This window comes from Podarcis erhardii (assembly GCF_964252035.2).
Source record: "Podarcis erhardii genome assembly, chromosome: 16".
Taxonomy (NCBI): domain Eukaryota; kingdom Metazoa; phylum Chordata; class Lepidosauria; order Squamata; family Lacertidae; genus Podarcis; species Podarcis erhardii.
In genome coordinates this window covers 27,564,726-27,590,707 of record NC_138514.1, presented here as the reverse complement: position 1 = coordinate 27,590,707, position 25,982 = coordinate 27,564,726, and the positions used below count along the sequence as shown (strand labels likewise).

Sequence of the window (25,982 nt, the reverse complement as noted above, 5' to 3'; positions counted from 1 at the left end):
GAGCTGGAAGGGACCCCCGGGGGTCTAATCCCCTGTAATGCAGGAATATTTTGCCCCTCGCGGGACTTGAACCTACAGCCCTAAGCTTACAGGTCTCATGCTCGACAGGCCGAGCTATGCGTGGCCGGTTGCCCCACCCACTTTGGCCTCCAGCCACACCTGCCACGGACATGCGGCCCTCAGGAGGTTGCACCTGTGAGGGAATTTGGCCCCCAGCCTGGGAAAGATTCCCACATTGCATGATGGGAAACAAGGTGGCCTCCCCCAAGTCACACTCCAAAGTGCCACCATACCTGCCACACTCCCACTACCGCATTGGCAAGGAGGATCATGATAATGACGATGGGTTCCACGAAAGCCGTCACTGTTTCTTCCCCTTCCTCAAACCAGGCCAGGATCTGCAGAGGGAAGAGGAAGGAAGGGCCATCAGCTCAGTGGTTAGAGCATATTTATTTTATTTATTTGCTGAATTTATACCCCAGGTTTTCTTTCCAAGGAGCTCAAGGGGAGGGGGAGATTACAGAGTTCTTCTTCTTCTCCCCCACCCCCCAATTAATCCCCACAACCACCCTGTGGCTAGGGCCGAGAGGCAGCGATTGGCCCAGGCTCACAGCTTTTTGGCAATGCCTAAAATACTCCATGGCTTCCACTGAGCATTGGGCAGGGTACTCGAAGCTTTGAATAGCTAATCTGAAAACTGGGCTAAAAAGTAGGTTATTTATTTAAGCGCTGGGTGCTTTTTGGCACACCAAATTCGGTGTATTTTTCCCAGCTGGAGGTACAGTGAGAACAGAACCCAAACCACACAGAAACCCTTTCCAGCCTTGTATTCGATCGAAAGAGAGACAGCCGTCATCACAGAAATCTACTTAACTCTCTGTTACTAGTCATTTTGTGTGTGTGTGTTTTTAACTCCTACTTTGGCTAAATTTTTCTCGGGAAATATTCCTTGAGCAGCTGCTGAGCGTAATTCTCCCTTTTTTCTTTGAGCGGAAAAGCCAAGTCGAAAAGCAAAGAAACAGGGGCCTGTCGTGCTAATGTTACGCTTGGAGAAGGAGCAGACCGATTTGTGAAAGCGTCATTGAATTCCCACCGTGCTGTTCAGCTCCCTGTATTTTCATTTTTATCAGATTAAGTAATTGGCTGTTAATAAGGAAACAAAGTGGGGGGGGGGGAGAGAGAGAGAAAGCAAGGCAACCCACCAGGACTTATAACTCTTTCATTCAAAATATTTTAATTCTGCAAACTGGCGGTGGGGGAAGTTAAAGGAAAAACTGGATATTGTAAAATTTCAGATTCGGTTTTTGGAGGTTGTTTAAAGCAAGCCACATCTTTGCTCGAATAGCACATGTCCCTGATGGCCTGCCCACTTTCTCGTGGTCCCTTGGAGTGCTAGTGGTGGAAGCATCAGTAAGAAGCAGTGTGGTATAGTGGTTAAAGTGTTGGGCTAGGACTTGGGAGAGACCAGGGTTCAAATCCCCACACAGACATGAAGCTCACTGGGTGACCTTCAGCCCAGTCACTGCCTCTCCTGTCTAACCTACCTCACAGGGTTGTTGTGGGGATTAAATGAGGGGGGATGGAAGGACCCATGTAGGCCAAAGGTGAGATATGAATGCCGTCAATAAGCAATGTTGTCCATAATTATTACATTTACACATACAGGCGACTCCCCACTTACGCAGGGGTTACGTTCCCTTGCATATACGCGAAAATAGTGGAAACACTATCTAAACCTCTGGAAACCCTTGGAAAACCCTTGGAAAAAATAGACTGGCATGAATGGTGGCAAATGCCCCCACAATCACTCCCTCCAAACCTTTCTCAAACTCCAACTCTCCATAGCCCTCAAAGGTTCATGGGATTTTATTTGCAAAGACTCTTGGGATTGCTAACCATTTCCCTGCTCTTTTCATGCCATTTTCTTTACCGTTTTCCTGCTCTTTTGAGGCCGTTTTTGCCTTTTTTGTGCCCTTTTGCAGTTTAAATCTATTTATTTGTTTCCTGGCACTGGGCGTATATGTGGTTGCGCACAAGTTGAGTGTGTGTTGGTGGGGAGTCACATATACAGCAGCTTCTCTTAAAATTGGTTTATGATGCTCCCCTTCATAGCGATCTCAGCTGGCCAGCGCCAACAAAATGGGGGCACTGGGGATCAAGGAGGAGGCACACCCACACGTCCAGGAGGATCCCAAGAGTGGCACGAATACCAAAAACAGTATCTGTAGAGGGAAAAGAAGCCCTGAGGAACGAGGAGTCACAGTGGCCCCAGAATGTAGTCTTGGGCTCAGAGACTCACTGACTTAACATCAGGAAGAAGGATTATCTGGCAGCATACAGTGGTACCTCAGGTTACATACGCTTCAGGTTACATACGCTTCAGGTTACAGACTCCGCTAACCCAGAAATAGTGCTTCAGGTTAAGAACTTTGCTTCAGGATGAGAACAGAAATTGTGCTCCGGCGGCAGCAGGAGTCCCCATTAGCTAAAGTGGTGCTTCAGGCTAAGAACAGTTTCAGGTTAAGAACGGACCTCCAGAACGAATTAAGTACTTAACCCGAGGTACCACTGTACTTACGAAGGAAACGAAGGCAGCCAAGAGGAGGATCCGAACTAGGAGGTCTTCAAACTGCTCTAATATCAGCTCCAGGAGCGATTTTCCTAGGAAGAACAATGAAAAACAAAAGCCAGAATTATCTTCAGTCCTTCAACAATGCAAAATCCTAACCACTGAGTGACTTTGCCCCACAAACCCATCTCTCTACCCCAATAATGTATGTGGGTTGTGTCCAATTTACTCCAGAGTCGCTGAAATGAATGGAAGTGGCTAACTTAGGTTCAATCATTTCAATGGGTCTACACTAAGCATGGTTAGTATTTGGATACAACCCTAAGGCTGTAATGTCATATCCACCAGCCTTTACTTCTGAGCAGACAAGTTTAACCTCGTGCTTCAAGGCTCTAGTCCTGTGCCAATGTACCCACCTGAGAATATACCACTGAATTCGCCTGACTTAAGGCTTGTCTACATGAACAACAGATAAAGTGGCCGTACTATTCTTGTGTCGTACCACCAGTGCTGGTGGAGGAGAAGAAAGACAATATCTCTGGCACACAGAAATTTTGACTGCCAGGCTAGAATCCTCCCCCTTGACCCGCTAGATTTCTATATGCGGTGGTTGCTTATATAGATGGTTTCTGGGGACATTTTACTGCTTCCACAAAGTGCATTTTGGGATGGCCAATAGTCAGGGATGATGAGAGACAACAACATCTCAAGGGGGGCCACATTGGTATGAGCTGTCTGAGCATGGAATAGATGCCTCATTTAGTCCTACCCCCTGCAATGGATAACAGGAAGTCTGTGTACCTTCTTCAGCAGGGAGTTCTGCAGGTTTCCAGCGAAGACAGGAAAGAGTGGGAAAGAAAAAGGACAGTCATTGATTTGCAAAAAAACAAACAAACACACAATCCTAATCTCTCATTGTTAGATGATACATTCACATAAAGTAAAGGTAAAGGGACCCCTGACCATTAGGTCCAGTCATGACCGACTCTGGGGTTGCGGCGCTCATCTCGCTTTATTGGCCGAGGAAGCCAGTGTACAGCTTCCAGGTCATGTGGCCAGCATGACTAAGGCGCTTCTGGCAAACCAGAGCAGCACACGGAAACGCCGTTTACCTTCCCGCCGGAGCGGTACCTATTTATCTACTTGCACTTTGAGGTGCTTTCGAACTGCTAGGTTGGCAGGAGCAGGGACCGAGGCTCACCCCGTCGCGGGGATTCGAACCACCGACCTTCTGATCAGCAAGCCCTAGGCTCTGCGGTTTAACCCATAGCGCCACCCATGTCCCTCATACATTCACATAGTGTTTCCCCAACTTGAATTTCCAGCTATTTTTGGACTACAATTTCCATCATCCCTGGTCCTGCTAGCTAGGGATGATGGGAGTTGTAGTCCAAAAACAGCTGAAGACCCAAGTTTGGGAAACCATGCGCTAGGACACATCTGAGAAGTGGATGGCCTGGTGTTGGCCTGTGCACTTATGTCTTCAAAAATGTTGCATCCGTGTCTGGAGATTATATATTTTGAAGCATTTCTCAAGCACTCAACAGTTTCAAAATCTCCAAGTGTTGCGCACTATATGTACAATATGAAAAGGAGTTGCTGAACTGCATCAAGACATGTGCAAAGCTCTGAATAAAATCAACACTGACTGAATCTTTGCCATTTCAATGCTGTGCAAGTCTGGGTGCTCTTGAAAAGTGGGTGGGTGCCTGTTCCTCCCCTGCCCCAAAAAACACCCCACATGCCACTTCATCGCTTCTCATTCCTCTTTCCCCCATTGAACACTTCCCCCAATTCCCCCAAAGATAATCCTCCCCCTCCCCAATGTTTTCCAGAGGGAGCCTCACGGGGCGGCCTGTTTCCACAGCAACCACCGTCGTGACTCCCGCTAATGCATTTCACAGGGCTATATGGTGCTTCAGAACATTCAAAGCACCTCACACACATTCTCCCTTGCCACAACCACTTTGTAAGGTAGGACCATAAGAATGTAAGAAGAGCCTGCAGGATCAGGCCCAGGGCCCATCCTGTTCTCACAGTAGCCAGCCAGATGCCTGCAGGGAACCCGAAAGCAGGACCTGAGCACAAGAGCAACTCTCCGCTCTTGTGTTCATCACTGCTTCTGTCTCCTTAATAGTCATTCAAGATGCTGACCGTCACTGCCTCCTGAGGGAGGGAGTTCCATAGTTCAATTATGCACTGCATGAATGACTTTCTCAGACTCTCCATGTGCCCCTGTTTTCCAGGGACGGTCCCGGATTTACAGAAGCCATCCCGGTTTCCGATTTGATCCCAGAATGTCCCGCTTTCCCTTAGGACGTCCATATTTTTATCAGAGAAATGTTGGAGGGTATGGAGTTATGTAACTCCCGAGCTAAGAAGACTGGTAACTATACAACCCTTAGAAGACATGTGAAGGCAGCCCTGCATAGGGGAGGGTTTTTTTTAATGTTTAATTGTGTTTTTATATATGTTGGAAGCCACCCAGAGCGGCTGCGGCAACCCGGTCAGATGGGCAGGGTATAACAATAACAACAAAAGCAACAACACAAGCCAACAAAAACAACAAAAACAGCACACCACTATTTTCATCAGTGAAATGTTGGAGGGTATGCTTTCTTTTATCTGTCCTGAATCTTCCACGATTCAATTTCATTGGATGTCCACAAGCCCTAGTGTTATGAGAGGAAGAAAACCTTTTTTTCTAAACTAAAAAGTCCCAAAAGGGGCAACCTTTTTGCACTGGAGAATTTTTCCACCCACTTGATAGTTTTTAGTTGCCATTTTCTGAACCTTTTCCCGAGTTTATAATATCATTTTTGAGGGGAGGTGACCAGAACGGCACATTGTTCCGTACCCTGGAACTTGGTATTTGCACATTCCATCTTGCCAACAAAGGTCCGTATAGTTAAAGCTCTGGTTTTCGCAGTAGTGATGTATGGAAGTGAAAGCTGGACCATAAAGAAGGCTGATCGCCAAAGAATTGATGCTTTTGAATTATGGTGCTGGAGGAGACTCTTGAGAGTCCCACGGACTGCAAGAAGATCAGACCTCTCCATTCTGAAGGAAATCAGCCCTGAGTGCTCACTGGAAGGACAGATCCTGAAGCTGAGGCTCCAATACTTTGGCCACCTCATGAGAAGAGAAGACTCCCTGGAAAAGACCCTGATGTTGGGAAAGATGGAGGGCACAAGGAGAAGGGGAAGGCATAGGATGAGATGGTTGGACAGTGTTCTTGAAGCTACTAACATGAGTTTGATCAAACTGCGGGAGGCAGTGGAAGACAGGAGGGCCTGGCATGCTCTGGTCCATGGGGTCACGAAGAGTCGGACACGACTAAACAACAACAACAACAACATGCAACAAGGTTGGCTAATCTGTGGTCTCCAGATGCCGCTGGATTACAACTCCCAACATCCCTGAAGACTGGTCAAGGTAGCTGGGGTTGATGGGAGCTGGATTCTCATGACGCCTCCAGGGCCCCTGATTAGCCACACCTCTCAAAATGAACGTTCAGAGTGGAATTTTTGGCTATTCGCTTGATTCAGAGCTTCTCCAAATGGCGCATCACAGTCCTTGGTAGCTTAAATGACTTAAAAGCATGCATTTTGATACGATAGCCAAATATCTAAAGGGCTTTCAGATGGAAGATGGAGCAAGCTTATTTTCTCCTGCTCCGGAGGGTAGGACTCGAATTGTTAGAGGGTTGGACTAGATGACCCTCAGGGTCCCTACCCAAAAATTCTATGATTCAGCAAGAAAATGCACATTTGTATCAATATCTGTCCACACACACACACACACACACACACACACACAGTATCTCAGACTGATGCAGTAACAAAGCAGCATGAAATTATAGGTTAAAAATTTGCCAAAATGAGTTGGAGTAGAAATGAACAAATGCGCCTCTCCTTGCCCATCCTCTTCAAACTATGCAGCAAATTTTTAATGCAAACAGCTGAATCATATTGGGGGAGGGGAGCCAATTCCTGGCATCCACCAAGCTGCTCATTTTTTCCTCTTTTTTTACATGATTAGCATTCAGTGAATGAGTTCACAATTCATAGCAGGCTCCCGAATGACTCACTGCTGCAGACAACACCGAACCTCTTTCTGAAAAGAGGAAAGCCTGCGGAAGAGAGAGCGAGAGTGTCATCAGAGACAATTTGCAATTTCACTTTCGGTGGAAGAACGGAGCAACAATGAGCAAGACAAGCCACACAGAAGACATTCACGGTGCCAGCGGAGGCAAATATTTGCTGTCTCCAAGCAAAGGCTGGCTCTCTGATTACAGTGGATGCTAACCCCTGGGCCAGATGTGGCCCACATATTTCTCCCTAAACAAAATGTACTTGCTCTCCAGTTTTGGCAACGACAAAAAGAAATGGAGGTAGGCACAACGTCGGGATGGCTTGGGAAAACCACAAGAATGTCATTTTGGATCACAGCTGTCCATGGAGGCGCAGGTCATTTCTGTGTCCAGGGCAGCTGTCTACCAGCTCCATCTGGTACGCAGGCTGAGACCCTATCTGCCCACAGACTGTCTCTCCAGAGTGGTGCATGCTCTGGTTATCTCTCACTTGGACTACTGCAATGCACTCTACGTGGGGCTACCTTTGAAGGAGACCCAGAAACCACAACTAATCCCAAATGCGGCAGCTAGACTGGTGACTGGGAGTGGCCGCTGAGACCATTTAGCACTGGTCCTGAAAGACCTGCGTTGGCTCCCAGTACATTACCGAGCACAATTCAAAGTGTTGGTGCTGCCCTTTAAAGCCGTAAATGGGCTCAGCCTACTGTACCTGAAGGAGCGTCTCCACCCTCATCATTCTGCCCGGACACTGAGGTCCAGCTCCGAGGGCCTTCTGCTGCTTTCCTCATTAGAAGTGAGGTTACAGGGAACCAGCAGAGGGCCTTCTCAGTGGTGGTGCCCACCCTGTGGAGTGCCCTCCCATCAGATGTCAAGGAAATAAACAATTACCTGACTTTTAGAAGACATCTGAAGGCAGCCCTGTTTAGAGAAGTTTTTAATGTTTGATAGTGTTTTTAATATTCTGCTGGGAGCCGCCCAGAGTGGCTGGGGAAAGCCAGCCAGATGGATGGGGTATAAATAAATTATTATTATTATTATTATTATTATTATTATTATTATTATTATTATTATTATTTACAAAAAGACTGCTGGATCAGGCCAATTGTAGAGTTAGAAGGAACCCTGAGGGTCAACTAGTTGAACCCCCTGCAACCGAGGAATCATTTAGCCCAGGCATCCCCAACCTTCGCCCTCCAGATATTTTGGCCTACAGTTCCCATGATCCCTAGCTAACAGGACCAGTGGTCAGGGATGATGGGAATTGTAGTCCAAAACATCTGGAGGGCTGAAGGTTGGGGATGCCTGATTTAGCCCAACGTGGGGCTCAAACCCAAACTGTGTATTTGAAATTAAGGGTCTCATGCACTACCAGCTGCCAATAGGCTATCTTATTCTCCACAGCGGCCAGCCAGATACCTGTGGGAAACCCGGAAGCAGGATTTGAACACAAGAGCCCTCTCTCGCGCTGCAGTTCCAGCATCTGGAATTCAGAAGCAGTGCTGCCTCTGACCGCGGAGGCAAAGCATTTTCATTTGTAGCAACAGACCTGCATGACCCCCCTTGCTGCAAAACGTTTGCATGTTGACGAATTGAAATATCTGCTAACACGATTGAAATCAGAGACATACCGTATTTTTTGCTCTATAAGACTCACTTTTTCCCTCCTAAAAAGTAAGGGGAAATGTGTGTGCGTCTTATGGAGCAAATGCAGGCTGCGCAGCTATCCCAGAAGCCAGAACAGCAAGAGGGATTGCTGCTTTCGCTGCACAGCGATCCCTCTTGCTGTTCTGGCTTCTGAGATTCAGAATATTTTTTTTCTTGTTTTCCTCCTCCAAAAACTAGGTGTGTCTTGTGGTCTGGTGCGTCTTATAGAGCGAAAAATATGGTAATTCCCCCCCCCCCCCCGATGGCTGGAAATGTTTCAGATCGAGAAGAGGTAGCAACCATTTGTCCAATCAATACACGACCACCGACACACGGGTCCTTTGTTACACTAAAAATGTTACAGTAATAATTCTTTTCTAAATACAAATATTTCGCCTTCCTCAATGTTGTTTGGGAAAGGCTACTTTAACACGGAAGGAACGTGGGGGAAATCGGCTGCAGGCACACACAGGTTAAGTTTCTCTAAGATTAATTGGGTCTGGGAGTCACTTAGGCAACCTGAACTCCAACTGCAGCTGGTGTTTGACTAGCGCTGACATTTCAGCCTCCGCCAAGTCAAACAAACGTCCTTTTGCAATGGGAAGACCTCATCCCGGCATCCCTCACAAGCAAATGTGTGACAGGCAGGTGATGGAGAGGATAAACATGGGCAGGGATATTTGCATTTCGTACCTGCACAGATAGCCTGCCCAATTGCCCCGGTGCAACCTGCCTAAATCAGACCGGATATATACGTTTGCATCTTGCAGGAGTCATTCTGCGCCTGTTAGCCATAAGGAGGGGGAAAACATAAAGGCAAAACACTTTGGACACAGGAAATTCTCCTGAACCTTTCTTTCCCTCAACCACTACTGCTCTGTGGTGCAGATTTCTCCTGGCCAATCTTTGCAGTCATAGGGATTAGAAGCTTGAGGCTTGTTAAGTTCTTTCTTGAATGAAAGAAATAAACAAATCGTGGCATGGTCAATACGGGCCTAGGGACCATCTCTGATGCAAAGCAGTGCATGGGGGTGAGCTGTAGATAAGGAGTGCTTCATTGCACTGCCTTCAAAGGAAGACGAACAAGTTAACACCCACTGCCGTATGCTTTATGGTGCTTTTGGTGAACTAATCGACTTTCTGCCGATTCTGATGGAGGCCGACGTGTCTCCTCACCTCAAAAACTAATGTGCTTGGCCTTCACATTTTGCACTTCTCCAAATGTTGCAAAAGAAAAAGTACCATACAGTGGTACCTCGGGTTACATATGCTTCAGGTTACATACGCTTCAGGTTACACACTCCGCTAACCCAGAAATATTACCTCGGGTTAAGAACTTTGCTTCAGGATGAGAACAGAAATCGCGTGGTGGTGGCGCGGCGGCAGCAGGAGGCCCCATTAGCTAAAGTGGTGCTTCAGGTTAAGAACAGTTTCAGGTTAAGAATGGACCTCCGGAACGAATTAAGTACTTAACCTCAGGGACCACTGTAATGCATTAGAATGCTTCTTTTAAGGTAAAAGATTCAGCAATGCATATGCTAAAATAAAATACGATACCTAAAATGCAAATTTCAATGCAGAATTTGTTACTAGAAATGGCATTCTTAAGGCAAAAATTGATCAGACTTAAGAAACTGACACAGAGCAGAAATATGCATAGATACGGGGTACCAGGAAAGCTGTTTCAGCCCAAGGGATGTTTTTCCTTCTAGACAACATTCAGGGAGCCACATACATTGGTGGGAGGCGCCAGAGGCAAAAGTAGGAGGGGCTAGGAAAGCAATTTTTGCTTTTGCGCAGTAGGCGCATACTCACTCAGACACATTTATTTATTGCACATCTACCCAAGGAGCTCAAGGTGGCATACATAGTTCTCCTCCTCACAACAACCCTGTGAGGTAGGTTTGGCTGAGAGGGAGTGACTGGCCCAAGATCGTCTAGTGAGCTTCATGGCTGAACGGGGATTCGAACCCTGGTCCACCGAATCAGAGTCCGACGCTCTAACCACTACACCACCCCCACTGGCTCTCTTTCTTCTTCCAGGCAAGCAAGAGACAAGCCGACTGCCTCCTCCCGCCCATTCAGGGATCTCTCCCTACACGCCGCAAATCAAATCGTAGCAGGGATAAATTGTCAAGGGCAAGGAAGAGAAAATAACAACAACAGCCCTTCGCAAGCGACACCATTTTGGGGAGGCCCCTGGCTGAGTGTCTCTGAAAAATGAATTGTTCTTTTCACCAGCTAAACCCCAGCCCAAACATATTAATGGGAGAGAAACCACGTCACAAAAGGAGACTGCCGTGTGTCAACCGCAGCTGACAGCTTAACACAACATGTCAGCCTGACGACTTCTCCCTCAGTTCTCAGCTCCCCGTTCCCTTTGAGGGAATTTGTGGATTAAAAGTGATAATGGCAACAATACACAGGCTGTTTTAATGTATATTTTTGCAGGAACGCAAGCCGTCCAGGTTTCGGGCTTCATCAACGTCTTGTGGAAGAGGGAGGAGCGATTCCCTATGAAGAACGGTTGCATCATTTGGGACTTTCCGGTTTAGAGAAAAGGCGAATAAAGAAGTGACATGACAGAAGGTTCTAGAACTATACAGGGCATGGAGAAAGTGGGCAGAGGAAAGGTTTTCTCCTTTTCTCGCAGTACTAGAAATTGTGGACATCCAACGAAGCTAAATGTTGGAGGGATAAAAGAAACGGTCAAATTCATTGGGATGGCCCCAATTTATTGGATTATGACAAAGTCAGAGAAACTGCTTCCCACTCACCCTGACGACAAGAAGATACTCCCCAATTAGGCTTACCTGGCATCTACATTAAGATCCATTTGGCATCAAATGAAAACCTGTCTGTTCTCCCCTGGCCTTCTCAAACTACATTTTTATGTATTTTTTTGTACTTGGAGCAGATTTGTTTCTGCAGGGCTTTGAATGTTCTCGTCGCTGTTTGTTTTTATGGCAGGAAAGTCAACTTTTTTAAAGGTTTAATCAATCTTTTTATTGTGGATTAAAACAAACTTTTCCATGAATGTTTTCATTGTGCATTGTTTGAGCCTCACAAAAGGACACTGTTGATTTGGGTGGCCCTCCAATGTTCCAAAGCAGGGATTGGTCATCTTTGGACCTCTGGATGTTGTAGCTGGCGCTCCTTGGAACTGGTAGGGCAGAAGGCAGGGAAGTTAACAGTAGGTGGCGCCAGAGGCAATGACAGGCAGAGCCAGCTCACTCCAGCTTTGTCCCCATCTGTAAGGAGGTAAAGGGACCCCTGGCCATTAGGTCCAGTCGTGGCCAACTCTGGGTTGCGGCGCTCATCTCGCTTTATTAGCCGAGGGAGCCGGCATACAGCTTCCGCGTGATGTGGCCAGCATGACTAAGCCGCTTCTGGTGAACCAGAGCAGCACATGGAAACGCCGTTTACCTTCCTGCCGGAGCGGTACCTATTTATCTACTTGCACTTTGACGTGCTTCCGAACTGCTAGGTTGGCAGGAGCAGGGACCAAGCAACGGGAGCTCACCCACGTCACGGGGATTCGAAGCGCCGACCTTCTGATTGGCAAGCCCTAGGCTCTGTGGTTTAGACCACAGCACCACCCGCGTCCCTTTTCTGTAAGGAGGAGACTGCAGTAAATCACACCATGCAAGTTGTAGTTAACTCTTTGTTGGCAAAAACATGATCTACACAGAATTACCATGCCTAATTAGTACATCAACTAATCTCTGTTCTGCTCTTTTCATTTATTTGCACGTTCTCAGAGACTGGGGGAGTGGGGAGGGGGAGGAGCTGGTCTCAGCAGAAGGGGGAGACTCCCTGGCCTCCTCAGCCACCTTCTGACCCCCTTCCTCTCCAGCCTCTGCTTCAGCCTCAGAGTCTGAACTGCACTCTGCCACAGATGCTTCCTGCTCACTAAACCTTGTTGTTCCTCCAGCCTCTGACTCCTCTTCCCCTCCATCTTCCCCCTCTCACCAGTCTGACCCAACACCTGCTATCTGGCTTTTTTTGTAAAAATAAAAAATGCTGGTGATTAAAATTTTCTACAAAAATATGGGCACTCTACAGCTGAGATATGATGGACCCTTCACATAATCTCACCTTAGGGTTGAGGACTTGCTATTAGGTACAGCAGCAGCACATCTTTTCTCTTTTCCCCTCCTAAGGTTTGAATACCTCTCCTAATATACATATTTTCCTAAGGATGTCGTCACGCTGCAATTCGCACCATCTCCCAACAGGTGGCGACATGAACTGCAACACGATGGCAAACTTGGCTTTCGGAGCTGCTGAGTCTTTGCAACAGTGTTGTGGGGAGCCTTTGCGGCCTGTGGAGAGTTGGGAGTTTAGAGAAAGAAGAGTTTATACAGGTTTTTCAGATGGTGTTCCCCACTGTATCCAATTTCACCCGGGAACGTAACCCCACGTAAGCTGGGAGATGCCCGTATGTATTTGCTGCAACAAAGCAATTGCGTTGGCAGCCTGGTCGGCGCTTGCACAGCCTCCTACAATGCCCCAGGTCAGGGCTAGCGGCTTTCCAGGGCATTGTGGGGGGTGAGGGGACAACGACTGCCACAAGAACAAAAAGGTGAGAATATCTGAAGGAAATTCAGCAAAGGCATCTGTTTTGGAGGGTAGGCGGGGGGAAAAAATAAAAACTCGGCAGCCGAGAAAAAGGCTGATGGATTAGATGGGCCTTTGGCCTTTCATAGAATGTGAAGAAGCTCAAAGACTTCTAAACCACCAGCTCCTGACGTGCTACAGCTTTCAGGAAATCCTGGACCTTATTTGCCAGCTCACACCCAGCTGCACAGTGTTTACTTTTTTTTTGCTTAACCGCCCTCCTCTTTTTCTGTTGCATTTGCAATTTTGCAGGCTCCACCCATGAACAAGAGACAACAGCTAGCCCTGTGTGAACTCTCTGCTTCCTAGCCGAATAGCTGGGATATCCCTTTCTGCCACAAATCCAGGGAACCCCTTTTGCAGCCGGGCTGGCCCAATCAGGTTCCAAGAGGGAAAGCAAAGCAAAATACCATTTCCCCTCAGCCCATGTCACAACACACAAAAAGGCCAAAACCAGCCCAGGAGATTTCTGTCGCTACCGGTGCTAAAAACGGCAGCCAGCTTCAGGTCTCTTTCTCTTTTTTCCCCTTTTCCGCAAAGGCAGGATTCAAACAGAACAACAGAGGAGCTGTCTGCCCCCCCCCCCCCAAGTTTCAAACGCACCTCACTCTCCTCACACTTGCGAGAGGTCCCCAAAGGTGCACATTAGAAGGTCGTATTCTGACCCCCTGTGACAGATTCACGGAGAAGTCTAAAACGGAGGTGGTTTTGTCCAACGGTTGCCAAAGCAAAACAGAACAGAGTGAGTTTCCAGAGAAATCCCCAAGGTGCTTTAAAAAGAAAAGGGGGGAAAAACATATTTGAATTTTGAAAGAGACCCAACGGTTTTGGGGGCAAACAAAGGAAGCCAACCAAATGTAATACAGCGGTACCTCGGGTTACATACGCTTCAGGTTACAGACTCCGCTAACCCAGAAATAGTGCTTCAGGTTAAGAACTTTGCTTCAGGATGAGAACAGAAATCGTGCTCCGGCAGCGTGGCAGCAGCAGGAGGCCCCATTCGCTAAAGTGGTGCTTCAGGTTAAGAACAGTTTCAGGTTAAGTTCGGACCTCCGGAACGAATTAAGTACTTAACCCGAGGTACCACTGTAAATTCAAGCAGGAGCTGAGTGCTTTTTGCTTATTTTCTCAGTACAGCACACTTCCTGTGTGGCTCTATTTATGTTCTTATTTATTCTGCATCCCCTCTTTTGTTTTTGCCACTAAACTGGTGGGAGCTCGGGAGCAGGGGCCAAAAAGGGGACACATTATCTGTCGCCCCTGCTTTGCAGGCTCAGGGGTGCTACCTAAAAGGACCCAGAAGGCAGGCTAACAAATGTTGCAACGTTAAGCCAGCAGCAAAATCTTACGGTTGGGGAAACTGCAGCGAACCCTCCCAAAAGTTACTCACAGGAAACCACAGCAGCATTTCCCGCGATATCAGGCCTGGCGCTTTTCAAACAGAGGTTTCCCTTAAGAGGTATTTTCCACCTCCGCCCACCACAACACACACACACACACACACACACACACACTCCACACACAAACTGGACTTTTGTTTAAAGCCTGGCAAGGAAAAGTAAAACAAGGGTTGTCCCGGGAAGGTTTCCGCAGAAGCTGATAAAGTTATGACTTGCTTCTACCTCCCTGCCCCCTTGCCCCCACCTGTGCTGATCGTGATAAGATCTCTCTTAAGACTCCATTCTCAAGCAGCTTGTTTTTTGCAAAAGGATGCCAAGAAAACTAAAACCCCTGAGCTCCTTAGTGGAGTGCGTCTGAGCTCTGGGATAGCTATGAAGTTTCCAGTAAGGGAAATAAGTGTAAAAAGATTTGACACACACACAATTGCATGCAAGTCACCAGTTTACAAGCAAGATCGGCTTAGTCCAGGAATGGGCAAATCTGTCTTTTTTTATGACCCATGGCATCTCGGCATGTTTCGACCCATCATTCTCTTCCATTTCTACACTAACCAGCATTTTTTTCTTTTAATCCTCTCATAATATGTAATTCCATACATATCTAAATGCAGATATTCTGCCCAAATACTTCCTCATGCAATATTTAAGACAGCTAGTCCAACTCCCACAATTGCAGGAATCACAGCTAAAGAATCCTTGATAGATGGCCCACCTAACCTCTGTTTGAAACCCCCCCCCCAATGAAGGAGAGTCCACCACTTTTCAAGGTCATACACTCCGCTCTCAAACAGCTCTGACGTAAGGAAGTTCTTCCTAATGCTTAGTCTGAATCCCCATTCTTGCCATTGAATGAATTGATTCGGGAGCTACCCTCTGGAGCAGCAGAAAACAAGCTTGCTCCATCTTCCATGTGAAAGCCCTTCAGATACTTGAAGGCGGCTCTCATATCGTCTCTCAGTCTTCTCTCCTCTAGGGCTGAACATGAACATCCTCAGTTCCCTCAGCCGTTCCTCCTAAGGTTTGGTTTCCAGACCTTTTTTTATTACCTTGGTCCACCCTGTCTCCTCACCTTCCAGCTTGTCAGTACAGTGGTACCTCGGATTGTAGACGATTCAGGTTACAGACTCCACCAACCCAGAAATAGTACCCTGGGTTAAGAACTTTGCTTCAGGACGAGAACAGAAATCACGCAGCAGTGGCACGGCCCCGTTAGCTAAAGTGGTGCTTCGGGTTAAGAATAGTTTCAGGTTAAGAACGGACCTCTGGAAATAATTAAGCTCTTAACCCGAGGTACCACTGTACCCTTCTTACGTTTTGGACTACAACTCCCATCATCCACAACCAGTATGGCGCAATGCCTGCCCCCACCCCCAGAATGGATTTATGGCCTCCTACTCCCTTAACTGCTCTATAATTATTTTGGCCCTGGGTTTTAGTGTTGTGTACAAAGGAACTCTGTTATTTTATTGCTTTCTGTTTTCATTCTTGCACACTGCCCTGGAATCTGCTTGCGTGAAGGGCATTTTTGTGTGTGTGCATAAGACACACACAGAGACAGACAGACAGACACACACACACACACACACACACGGCTGTGCCCCTGCTCACTCAGCTCACCAACCCCCTGCCATTTCCCCCAACCCGCTAGAAAAGCGGTTCTCAACCTGTGGGTCCCCAGATGTTGTTGGACTACAACTCCCATCATCCCTGAGCTCTAGGGGTGATGGGAGTTGTAGTTCAACAACAACTGGGGACCCAAAGGTTGAGAAAGGCTGCCCTAGAATCTAGGGCCTAGACAAACGGTTCCCAAAGTGGGCGATACCGTGCCCCTGGGGGACAGCTGGGTTACCTAGGGAGCACTAAGTTTCCAAAAGTGTCATAAAGAGCCCTTCCCCATTATTCTCCCATCAGCAACTGGCATTCACAGGTACATTGCCCCTGCACAGGGAGGCTTTATCTCAGCCATTAGACCCAAATAGCCTTCCATGAGTTTTCTCTAATCCCAATTGTTTGTTTGTTTGTTAATGTCCTATAGGAAATGCAGCAGGACTAAAGAAAACCTGCGGCCCCCTTTCACATGCTGCTGGGTTAAAACTCCCATCACCTCTAACCACTGGTCATGCTGGCTGGGCTTGGTGGGAGTTGCAAACCAACAGCATCCAAAGTACTTCATGTCCCTCCCTGAAGCACAGCAAGTCTACAGAGATCCTGGTTCGTGCATGCAAGCAAGCCAGGCAGCGGAGACATTTCTAGGTGTTATCAAAATGTGCGTCTTCCTTCAAACAATTGGGTTGGGGGGGGGGAGGGCACAGAAAAATTGCATCTTTGCACTGTATTCTGGGAACAGGAAGGAGCCTTGCGCTCTGATAAAAACCGCTTACAAATTGACAAGCAAAAGCCGACAGAGAGACTTGTTTCCCACTCTTTTTGTTTTTTGTTTTTTTTCCAGCTCCCCGTAATCATTTTCCATTTTGTCACCTCCCAAGGTCAACAGCGGGACTAAAATAAGGAAAATGTGGTGAGCCAGTGGAGAAAGGCGGCGGCAGCTGGGGGAGAGAGAAACAGAACAGCCTCGCTTTTGTCGCCGCTCGACAACCTGCAGAGCCCTTGTAAAAGTTGCAAAGTCGGTGTTAAGCGCAGGAGCTGAGCCAGAGCCCAAGAAGCAGCAAGAGCAGCTGTACCAGGGAGGAGATTGCTGGATGAGGCCAATGGACCACCATCTCAGCATCCTGTTCCCACAGTGGCCAACCAGATGCTTGTGGGAAACCCACAAGCAGGATTCGAACACAAGAGCCATCTCCCCTCCTCTGGCTTCCAGCAACTGGTATTCAGAAGCATCACTGCAAATGCAGCATATAGCCATGAATGCCGGTAATCACTTATAGCTGCATCCTCCATGAATCTGTCTTTGAGGTTGAATCCCGAAAAAACAGAAGTACTGTTTCTGAGGAGAGGGGGGGTAGGCAGGTGTGGGGGTTTCCCTGGTCCTGAATGGAGTAACTGTGTGCAGTCTGGGAGTCATTTTGGACTCACAGCCATCCATGGTAAAGATAAAGATAAAGGGACCCCTGACCATTAAGTCCAGTCGTGGCCAACTCTGGGGTTGCGGCGCTCATCTCACTTTATTGGAAGAGGGAGCCGGCGTACAGCTTCCGGGTCATGTGGCCAGCATGACTAAGCCACTTCTGGCGAACCAGAGCAGCACACAGAAACGCCATTTACCTTCCTGCCGGAGTGGTACCTATTTATCAACTTGCACTTTGACGTGCTTTCGAACTGCTAGGTTGGCAGGAGCAGGGACTGAGCAATGGGAGCTCACCCCATCGTGGGATTCGAAATGCCGACCTTCTGATCAGCAAGTCCTAGGCTTGTGGTTTAACCCACAGCGCCACTCGCGACGCCGGCCATGGAGGAACAGGTTAATCCTGTGTCCAGGGCAGCTGTCTACCAGCTCCACCTGGTACGTAGGCTGAAACCCTACCTGTTCGCGGACTGTCTCGCCAGAGTGGTGCATGTTCTGGTTATCTCCCGCTTGGACTACTGCAACGTGCTCTACGTGGGGCTACCCTTGAAGGTGACTCAGAAACCACAACTAATCCAGAATGCAGCAGCTAGACTGGTGACTGGGAGTGGCTGCCAGGCCATATAACACCGGTCCTGAAAGACCTATATTGGCTCCCGGTATGTTTCCAAAGACAATTCAAAGTGTTGGTGCTGCCCTTTAAAGTCCTAAACGCCTTTGGCCCTGTATACCTGAAGGAGCGTCTCCACCCCCATCACTCAGCCCAGACACTGAGCTTCGAAGGCCTTCTGGCAGCTCCCTCACTGTGGGTAGTGAAGTTACAGGGAACCAGGCAGATGGCCTTCTCGGTAGTGGCACCCACCCTGTGGAACGCCCTCCCATCAGATGTCAAGGAAATAAACAACTACCTGAGTTTTAGAAGACATCTGACAGGATTCCGTAGAGAGAAACCTTTTGATGTCTCATGTTTTATTATGTTTTTATATATGTTGGAAGCTGCCCAGAGTGGCTGGGGCAACCCAGGGAGATGGATGAGGTACTAGGATTGCCATAGGTCTGGAATTTTCCAGACACAGCCCGTATTCAGCCCCATTAAGCAGAGTCTGGGTGGAAATCTCTGAAATGTCCAGGAAAATCCAGACGTACGGCAGCCCATGTCAGTAGTACAGATCTGGGCGATTTTCATGAAAAATAGCTCAAAACCAGCTCAAAAACTCCTGTCATGTCGCTTTCGCCTTGCTTTTCGCTAAGTTAAGGAGTCCCGACTGCTGCAAGCTTTCTTCCTTTTTTTACGTGGTTTGCAAAAACCCTTGCAAACAAAACGTGGTGGGAAGGTGGGGGGCAGGACCCCTCTGAACAAGGCAGTAAAAAAGCCCCACCCCCTGCCTTGTTGGTATGCCAACTTCTTCCTCAGGAGTACGGTTTTGCATAAAAACGTAACTCTCGCTACCCATGCAAAACCCAATCAGTACAATCAGGCACTTGCTATCTCAGTGGTCTATATTTTCTTTTCCAGGAAGGAAAGAATGGGTGGAGAGGTAAAAAAGAAAAGAAAAAACCAAACCCTAACCAGACCAAAAGCAGCCTAACGGCTCTTGTGTCATGGATGCTAACAGCAACCTTTCTGACTTTTTTTTTTTTAAAGGCAGGGGAGGGGCATATTATTTATTAATATATCTATATTCCATCTTTCTTGGGATCTGGCTTCGTAGCCCTGTGGCCAAAGAGAGAGGCTTCCGGACACAAAGGTGGCAGTGTTTTTCCTGCTGTTGCCCTGCAGGAAGAGGCATTTGGGAGGTAGACTACTGCTGAACAGGGAAGCTCCATTTGATTGGAAGATGCAATTGTACGGAATCAAATTGTCTGATTTAAATTAACAACAACAACAACAACTTTTTTATTATGTGTACCTAGTCCATCTGACTGGGTGCCACACCACCAACACACACACTGGAGAAAGAGAGATGCCAAGATCAGCTTTGTTTAGGTTTTTCTTGCCCCGCAGGTGCTAAAAGGCTGTCAAGCCACAAAGGAATATGCAAGAAGCCTCCAGGGCAGAATGCTTGCAGTGGCAAGAGTCACACCTCATTTCTCTTCAAGAGAGAAGGGGAGGGGTGGAGTCCCACCCAGCCACGTCAGGCTTGCAAGCTCTTGAGATAACAGGCAGAACTGTGTTCCCAGGCAAGCTGCTCAGGCAGTGCCACTGAACTGTGTCAATAACAACAACTTAAATCTAATACAAAACATTTAGACGCTAATTTGCAATTGATCTGAGTGTCTAATTTATATTTTTTGTTCCTCCTTTTCATTAAAAACTTTTTAAAATAATACATACTATTTTCTTTCTTTGAATCGTCTACAGATCTAAATGCACAAATAAAAACATTTATGTTAAAGTGTTTTGTTTCCTCTTTCTTTTCCTATTTATTTGTTTCTATAGGTTCCTTTCCTTTTTAAGAGGTTCGTAAGATTCTGAACAACGGACTGATGTTTCCCCTTTAGAAAATTTCCTTTATTCATTATTTCATAAAATGTATACACCGCCCGACCGTAAGTCTCAAAGAGGATCATGGGCGTAGCGAGGATTTTTGTTGGTGGGGGCAGCCAAAGTTGTTGAGCAATAAAATAAACAATGAAATTATTAACAGGAAGAATTAACGACGACAATTTCAAAAAGTTGAAACCAGAAATTAAAACAGATTATAACTTGCATCCAAAGTGCAGGTGATGCCACATTAAAAGATTGAGCTCTTCCAAATGTGGAACAGGTATTATTAATATGGTACCTGTAAGAGTGCCAAATCTGCCAATCAAAGCAGTCGAGTGGGTACATCTGGAGTAATGATATGCCTACAGTGGTTTGGAGACCAGAGACAGGTTTAGTCACAAAACATCAGAGAATACAGACTAGGCTATTTAGCCATTGGCTGAGGACTATGCACATGACTGACAACAGATTCCAAGACATTGGCATCCAGCAGCAAAAGAGGGATAGACCTGTATTTTCCCAAGTTTTCACATCTGGAGGAGGTAGTTAACCAATTTGGCGTTCCTCCGGACCTATTTCACTCATTGTTCCATTGTTCAGGCAAAAATTAGAAATTTAATTTTCGTTGAGCCAGTGATGCTTTCAGTGGATAGTGTCATTAATAGCATTTCATCACTAGATGGCACTGGACTTACTGTATGTGGGTGGAGTCAGGCATTTGTTGTGTCTGTCCTTGCAGAAGACAGAGACAATAAAGTTCTTGTCTGACTTCCTGACAGCTGTGTTCTCCAAGTATTCCCTGACCTGCCCACTCACAGCACTCCGTACAAAACTAAAAAAATGGGTGGCTATGAGTCGTCTTTGACCTTAATAGAAAAAAACAAAATAAAAAAATTCCTTCCAGTAGCACCTTAAAGACCAACTAAGTTAGTTCTTTAAGGTTGGTCTTTAAGGTGCTACTGGAAGGAATTTTTTTATTTTGTTTTGACTATGGCAGACCAACACGGCTACCTATCTGTAACTTAATAGAAAAGTTCCCTTTGAGTATTCAAATTGGTCAGATCTGAACACTGAACAGCTGCTATTACAAAGGGGAGGTAGAAGAAAATACCATATCTAAACTGCAATCACTTTTGTGATAGTGGGGAAACAGAGGATCTGAATTTTCACTGCCAAGGAAGTAGCTACAATAATTTTGCTCCACGTTCTCCTTTTGAAACATTGTATGATCAACAGCTTTTCAAACTTTTAAAAAAATAAATCCAGAAAAGTGTTCCATTATAGACAAGGTGTCTGCCTTCGCTAGAAATACCTAGCACCTTCTGTGTAAATCTCTTTGAGACGGTGGTTTAGAAGGCAATTAATAAATCAATGATAATAATAATTTGTAAACAAAACATTTCCAAAAGGACCATACTGCCAATTCTCAATGTGATAATTAACTATTCTTTATTACTTATAAACAGTTTAATTAACAGCTGCAGATGTCTCTTTGTCTGAGCATCAACATGAGCAAAATAGGTTTGCTTAATTGCTGATGGCGCCTGAAGCTTCCTTTAATTATTTGTTTTAAAAAGTTATTTGTTGCTATTTAATACAGTGATGCTACAGTTTACGGGCATACAGTAAATATATTCAGACCAGCAGTCTCATAACCTGACAGTATTTGGGAAGCCTGGGGGGGGGGGGGAATTGTGCCGTTTTCAAAGGTTCAGTCCGCCGTCTTGATTCAAAATGGCATCTAGCTGCATCCAAACAAACAAAAAGTTGCTCCTTCATCCCAGGAACCATCATGCAAAATTTGGCTATAATATCTTAGGCGGTGTCGAAAGCAAACAAAACCAGCTATCTAAAATACGTAGTAGATTTTAGCTTTTGCGACAAGATGATCATTTGTCTGCATATGACAAGTTCCATGGGGTAGCCATCTTGCTGGGACAGTATAGTGTGACTGTGGCCTTTTCCTGCTCTTTGACGTACGGTAGTCAACTTGCATTAGGCTACACACCCTCCTCACCACAGCCGTGTTGTGTTGGAGCCCACAGAACTTTCTAAAAATTCCAAATGACTCAACTGGCCTCAGAAAGGCTGGGGATCCCCTGCCTTAACTGATTGTGTATTTTTACCAAGGTGTTTAAAACTGAAGCACATTGCCTGAATCACACACAAACAAAGTGTGCAGATGTGAATGCTGTATTTTAATTCAGTTGCATTCTCCTCGTGAGAGGCGAAAGCCAATGAAATTAACAGATATGTCTATCTGAGCTCCATTAATTTCAATGAATATACTGTGGGAAGGACATAGTTGGATAGAACCAAATGATTTTGTACTTTTTTATGTTGTACAATCATTTGGTTCTGTTTTGCGATATGTGACAGCCCACTGGCGAGAGGTGGGAGCATAGATTCAATCAAAGTAATGATTTTGTGATGAGTCTAGTTCTCATGCATCAGATCCAAATCAAGTCACTTTGAGAGCTTTTAAAGCTGTGGCGAAGAGGGAGGTTTGTCTCTCCAAAGTCTGCGTAACACCCAGTTAGCACCGGCGAAAATCCACTCTTCCACACAATTTGTCATGGGTGCAGCCGCCCTGACCCACACTCCCCTGCTATCTGGTTCAATCATCACTCCTGCCCCTCAGGCGATGTGGCGTTTTGACGTTTGCAAAGCACAGTTCCTAAGGACATACTCTTCTTCAGGCGCAGTTATCCGACACAAGCATGTGTCAAAAAAAAGGCCGTCCCACCCAAAGATGTCCACACCTGGCACACCAAAAAATATTTCCAACAAATAGCCTCCAGCCCATTTCCTCATTGCTCTTTTCTGAAGAACATAATTTACATTTCTGAACAAAGGTCAGCGCCAGATAGAAAAGGGAAGAAGCTGAAATTGTATGACCCATACGGACTTCAGAACATTGGCTCCCCCAACTGAGTAGCATGTCCACTGATATAATAAATAAATAAATAAATAAATAAATAAATAATATTTATTACTTATACCCCGCCCATCTGGCTGGGTCTCCCCAGCCACTCTGGGCGGCTCCCAACATAATATCAAAAATGCCATAAAACACTAAAAACTTCCCTAAACAGGGCTGCCTTCAGATGTCTTCTAAAAGTCAGATAGTTGTTTATTTCCTTGACATCTGATGGGAGGGCATTCCACAGGGCAGGTGCCACCACCGAGAAGGCCCTCTGCCTGGTTCCCTGTAACCTCACTTCTCGCAGGGAGGGAACCGCCAGAAGGCCCTCAGAATTGGCGTCCATCCCCAATCCTCCTCAGTGAATCACAGAACTAAGGTTATCCGGGGGTGGCTGTCACTCTGATTTTGTGTTATTGCTATTTTGCACCCCCTCTCTCAGAATTTGAGTCCAAAAAGTTTGGCGACTAGAGCCAAGGGGACCTGGGTTCCAAACCCACAACCGACCGCAAAGCTTACTATGCAGTCACTGTCCACCAAGCCTACCTCGTGGGGCTGTTGTCGTGAGGATGAGAAGGGGGAAGGGACATGCAAGCTATTCTGAGCTGCTTGGAGGAAGCTGTGCAAGAAACATAAGACTCTTTGGAACTGGAACCGCCCCCCTCCCCTGATTTCCGGAGAATCTCAGCGTACACAGACCCACGCGGCAGCGACCCTTGAAATTGGGATTTTGTGGCGACATGTAAAAAAGCACAAACGCAACTAACCACCACCACCCTGGTCCAAACCAACCAACCAACCAACAGCTCATTCCTTTGAATTCATTTTCGTTCCACCTTGCCCCTCTTTCAATTGTGTTAAAAATATAAATGCAGCAGAGTTTTGAAATGCCAGGAAACAGCAGGTCAGCTAATGCCAGGGACAGGTACATGGGGAGTTACGCTGCATGAGGGCAAGAAAAACAGATTTCCACCCTCCAAAAGCTACACCTCCATGAAAGGTGGAATAACCTTTGGATAAAAAGGGCCAGGGTTGAACAGGGTTGAAATACTTCCTGGATGCACTCGGCCAAAATTGTTGAAGTTTTGGGGGGAACATCTTCCCCTACAGTGGTAACTTGGGTTAAGTACTTAATTCATTCTGGAGGTCCGTTCTTAACCTGAAACTGTTCTTAACCTGAAGCACCACTTTAGCTAATGGGGCCTCCCGCTGCTGCCGCACCGAGACTGCACGATTTCTGTTCTCATCCTGAAGCAAAGTTCTTAACGCGAGGTAATATTTCTGGGTTAGCGGAGTCTGTAACCTGAAGCGTCTGTAACCTGAAGCGTCTGTAACCCGAGGTACCACTGTATTTGCCATATGTCCAGGCTTTCCTGGGCATTTTGCCTTTTCAGCAAGCCTCCCAGAAGCCAGTTCGCTAGTAAGGCAGCCCTAAGCTAATCACCAAATGGCACCTTAAACCTAGGTTATGGTCACCACAGCAGAATGTCTAGGTGCCTTTTTTGTTGTTTCAAAGACATTATCATCATCTTCTTCTTCTTCTTCATTTCTATGCCACTTTATATTTTAAAGACAGGATCTCAACGCAGTTTACAGCACATTAAAATACAACAGTTCAGAATAAAAGCAATTCAAGTTTCAAGGAAAATATTTCAGATCCTTCTCGAAGTGACATTTTGCTTCCCCCATATTTATTTGCTTGCTTAATTTATACAGCTTCCCCACAGCAGACGCACTCTAGGAAGCCAGTGTAGTGTAGTGGTTAGAGTGTCGGACTAGGACCCGGGAGATCAGGGTTCAAATCCCCACTCAGGAAGCTCACTGGGTGACCTTAAGAGTCAGTCTCAGCCTCTTAACCTCCTTCACAGGGTCGTTGAAGGGCTTAACCAAGGAGGGGAGTGAACCATGTGCTTCTTGGAGGAAAAGGTGGAATATAAATGCAAAAAAATGAGCTCTTCCGCTTGCCTGCTTAAGAGAGCTGGAGAGGCCAGTCAGATAGAGATGTCAGTCGCCAACTTGGCATCCAGGGATCTCCACGAGGTCACAACTGGACCCGCTCCTGGCACAAAACGCACCTGGCTAATTTCTAACACCGGGTATACTTTACCGCCGCAGAAATTACACCAACATCCAATATAGTCATTCCAGTTTATTGTTTCCTTCCTGGTAGTATAACCTCCAAATTTCAACCATTTTAATAACAACCCAAAAAAAGCATCCCACAGAACTCTTGGCCTTAGTTTACTTTTTTTGCTCCATGGAATGTTAACATATTGATGAGCAGAAAGAAAGAAAGAATGTGTCCCGTGTGGGTTGTTTTTGTTTTTTTAAAAAATATTTTTATTAAAGTTTTCTTGGTTTACAATGGTATGCACAGGGGAAAACCAACCAGGAGAAGCAATTAAGTGCTCTTCTTGTGACTCAACAGGAATGGCTTTATTTGGGGACCACCTAAAACAAAAGTCCAAATTTTCATCTCCACTTGAAACAGCCTTGCTGCACCATTCAGATATCAGCACATTTGTTTAAGGTATCTTTAAGCCGCTCTTCACCAGCTGGTCCCAGGAACAGAGCAATAAAACAGCCACTATCTATACAGAATTAAAGCACCCTTAAAAGGTCCTTAAAACGCACAAGGTGAGCTGGCAGCAGGTGGCAGACAGCTTCAGATTGGGTGATTCATGCTGTTTCTTTGCTAAAGACCTGGGCGAGGAGGTATTTGTGTTCATCAGTCAGTGAAAAGTCATTGAGGTTTATGCAAGTTGCTCCTTAAATGTTTCCCACCTTTAAACTCTTACTTTCGGCTAAAGAACCACCCCTTCTTTTTTAACGATGAGGCCACATGGGCATAGCCAGGACTTATGTGAGAGTGCGGAAGGACACGCATCTGCCATCACCCTCTGTCTGACTCTGTCTGGGAGATTTTGGACTGAAATTTCTCAACAACAGTTGTTTTAAATTACTTTTTTTTTATCCCAAGCGCTCAGAGAAATCAAAAATCTTCTGTCATTTGAAAACTAGGAAGCTAAATATAAAAAATTAACACCAGGGACTACCTTTTATGCGGTTAACAAGTATATTTTGCAAAATTACTACAGGCTTGCCTTTTTTTATCTTAAAAATCTAAACTAAAACAAGATTTCTTGGATTTGCTGAAAACCTTTTCAGCACTTCCTTCTCAAATTCCGTTTTTTCTCCCAATGCAACGAGCATTCAATTT

General features: G+C 46.2%; 1 protein-coding gene across 3 annotated transcripts in view; it reads right to left on the bottom strand.

The window, feature by feature from the left end:
* The window catches only part of ATP2A3 (ATPase sarcoplasmic/endoplasmic reticulum Ca2+ transporting 3), an 86,762-nt gene that overhangs the window by 44,719 nt on the left and 16,061 nt on the right, over nt 1–25,982 (bottom strand). For 2 of the 3 annotated variants that reach the window (XM_081843485.1, XM_081843486.1), the window contains exons 2-4: nt 3,371–3,388; nt 2,579–2,661; nt 294–398 (exon numbers count right to left, since the gene is read on the bottom strand). In XM_081843485.1, coding sequence (XP_081699611.1) covers nt 294–398; nt 2,579–2,661; nt 3,371–3,388 — 206 coding nt within the window. Of the gene's footprint in view, nt 1–293; nt 399–1,681; nt 1,725–2,578; nt 2,662–3,370; nt 3,389–25,982 lie in introns of those variants that run through there. The other variant, XM_081843487.1, reaches the window with a different exon arrangement.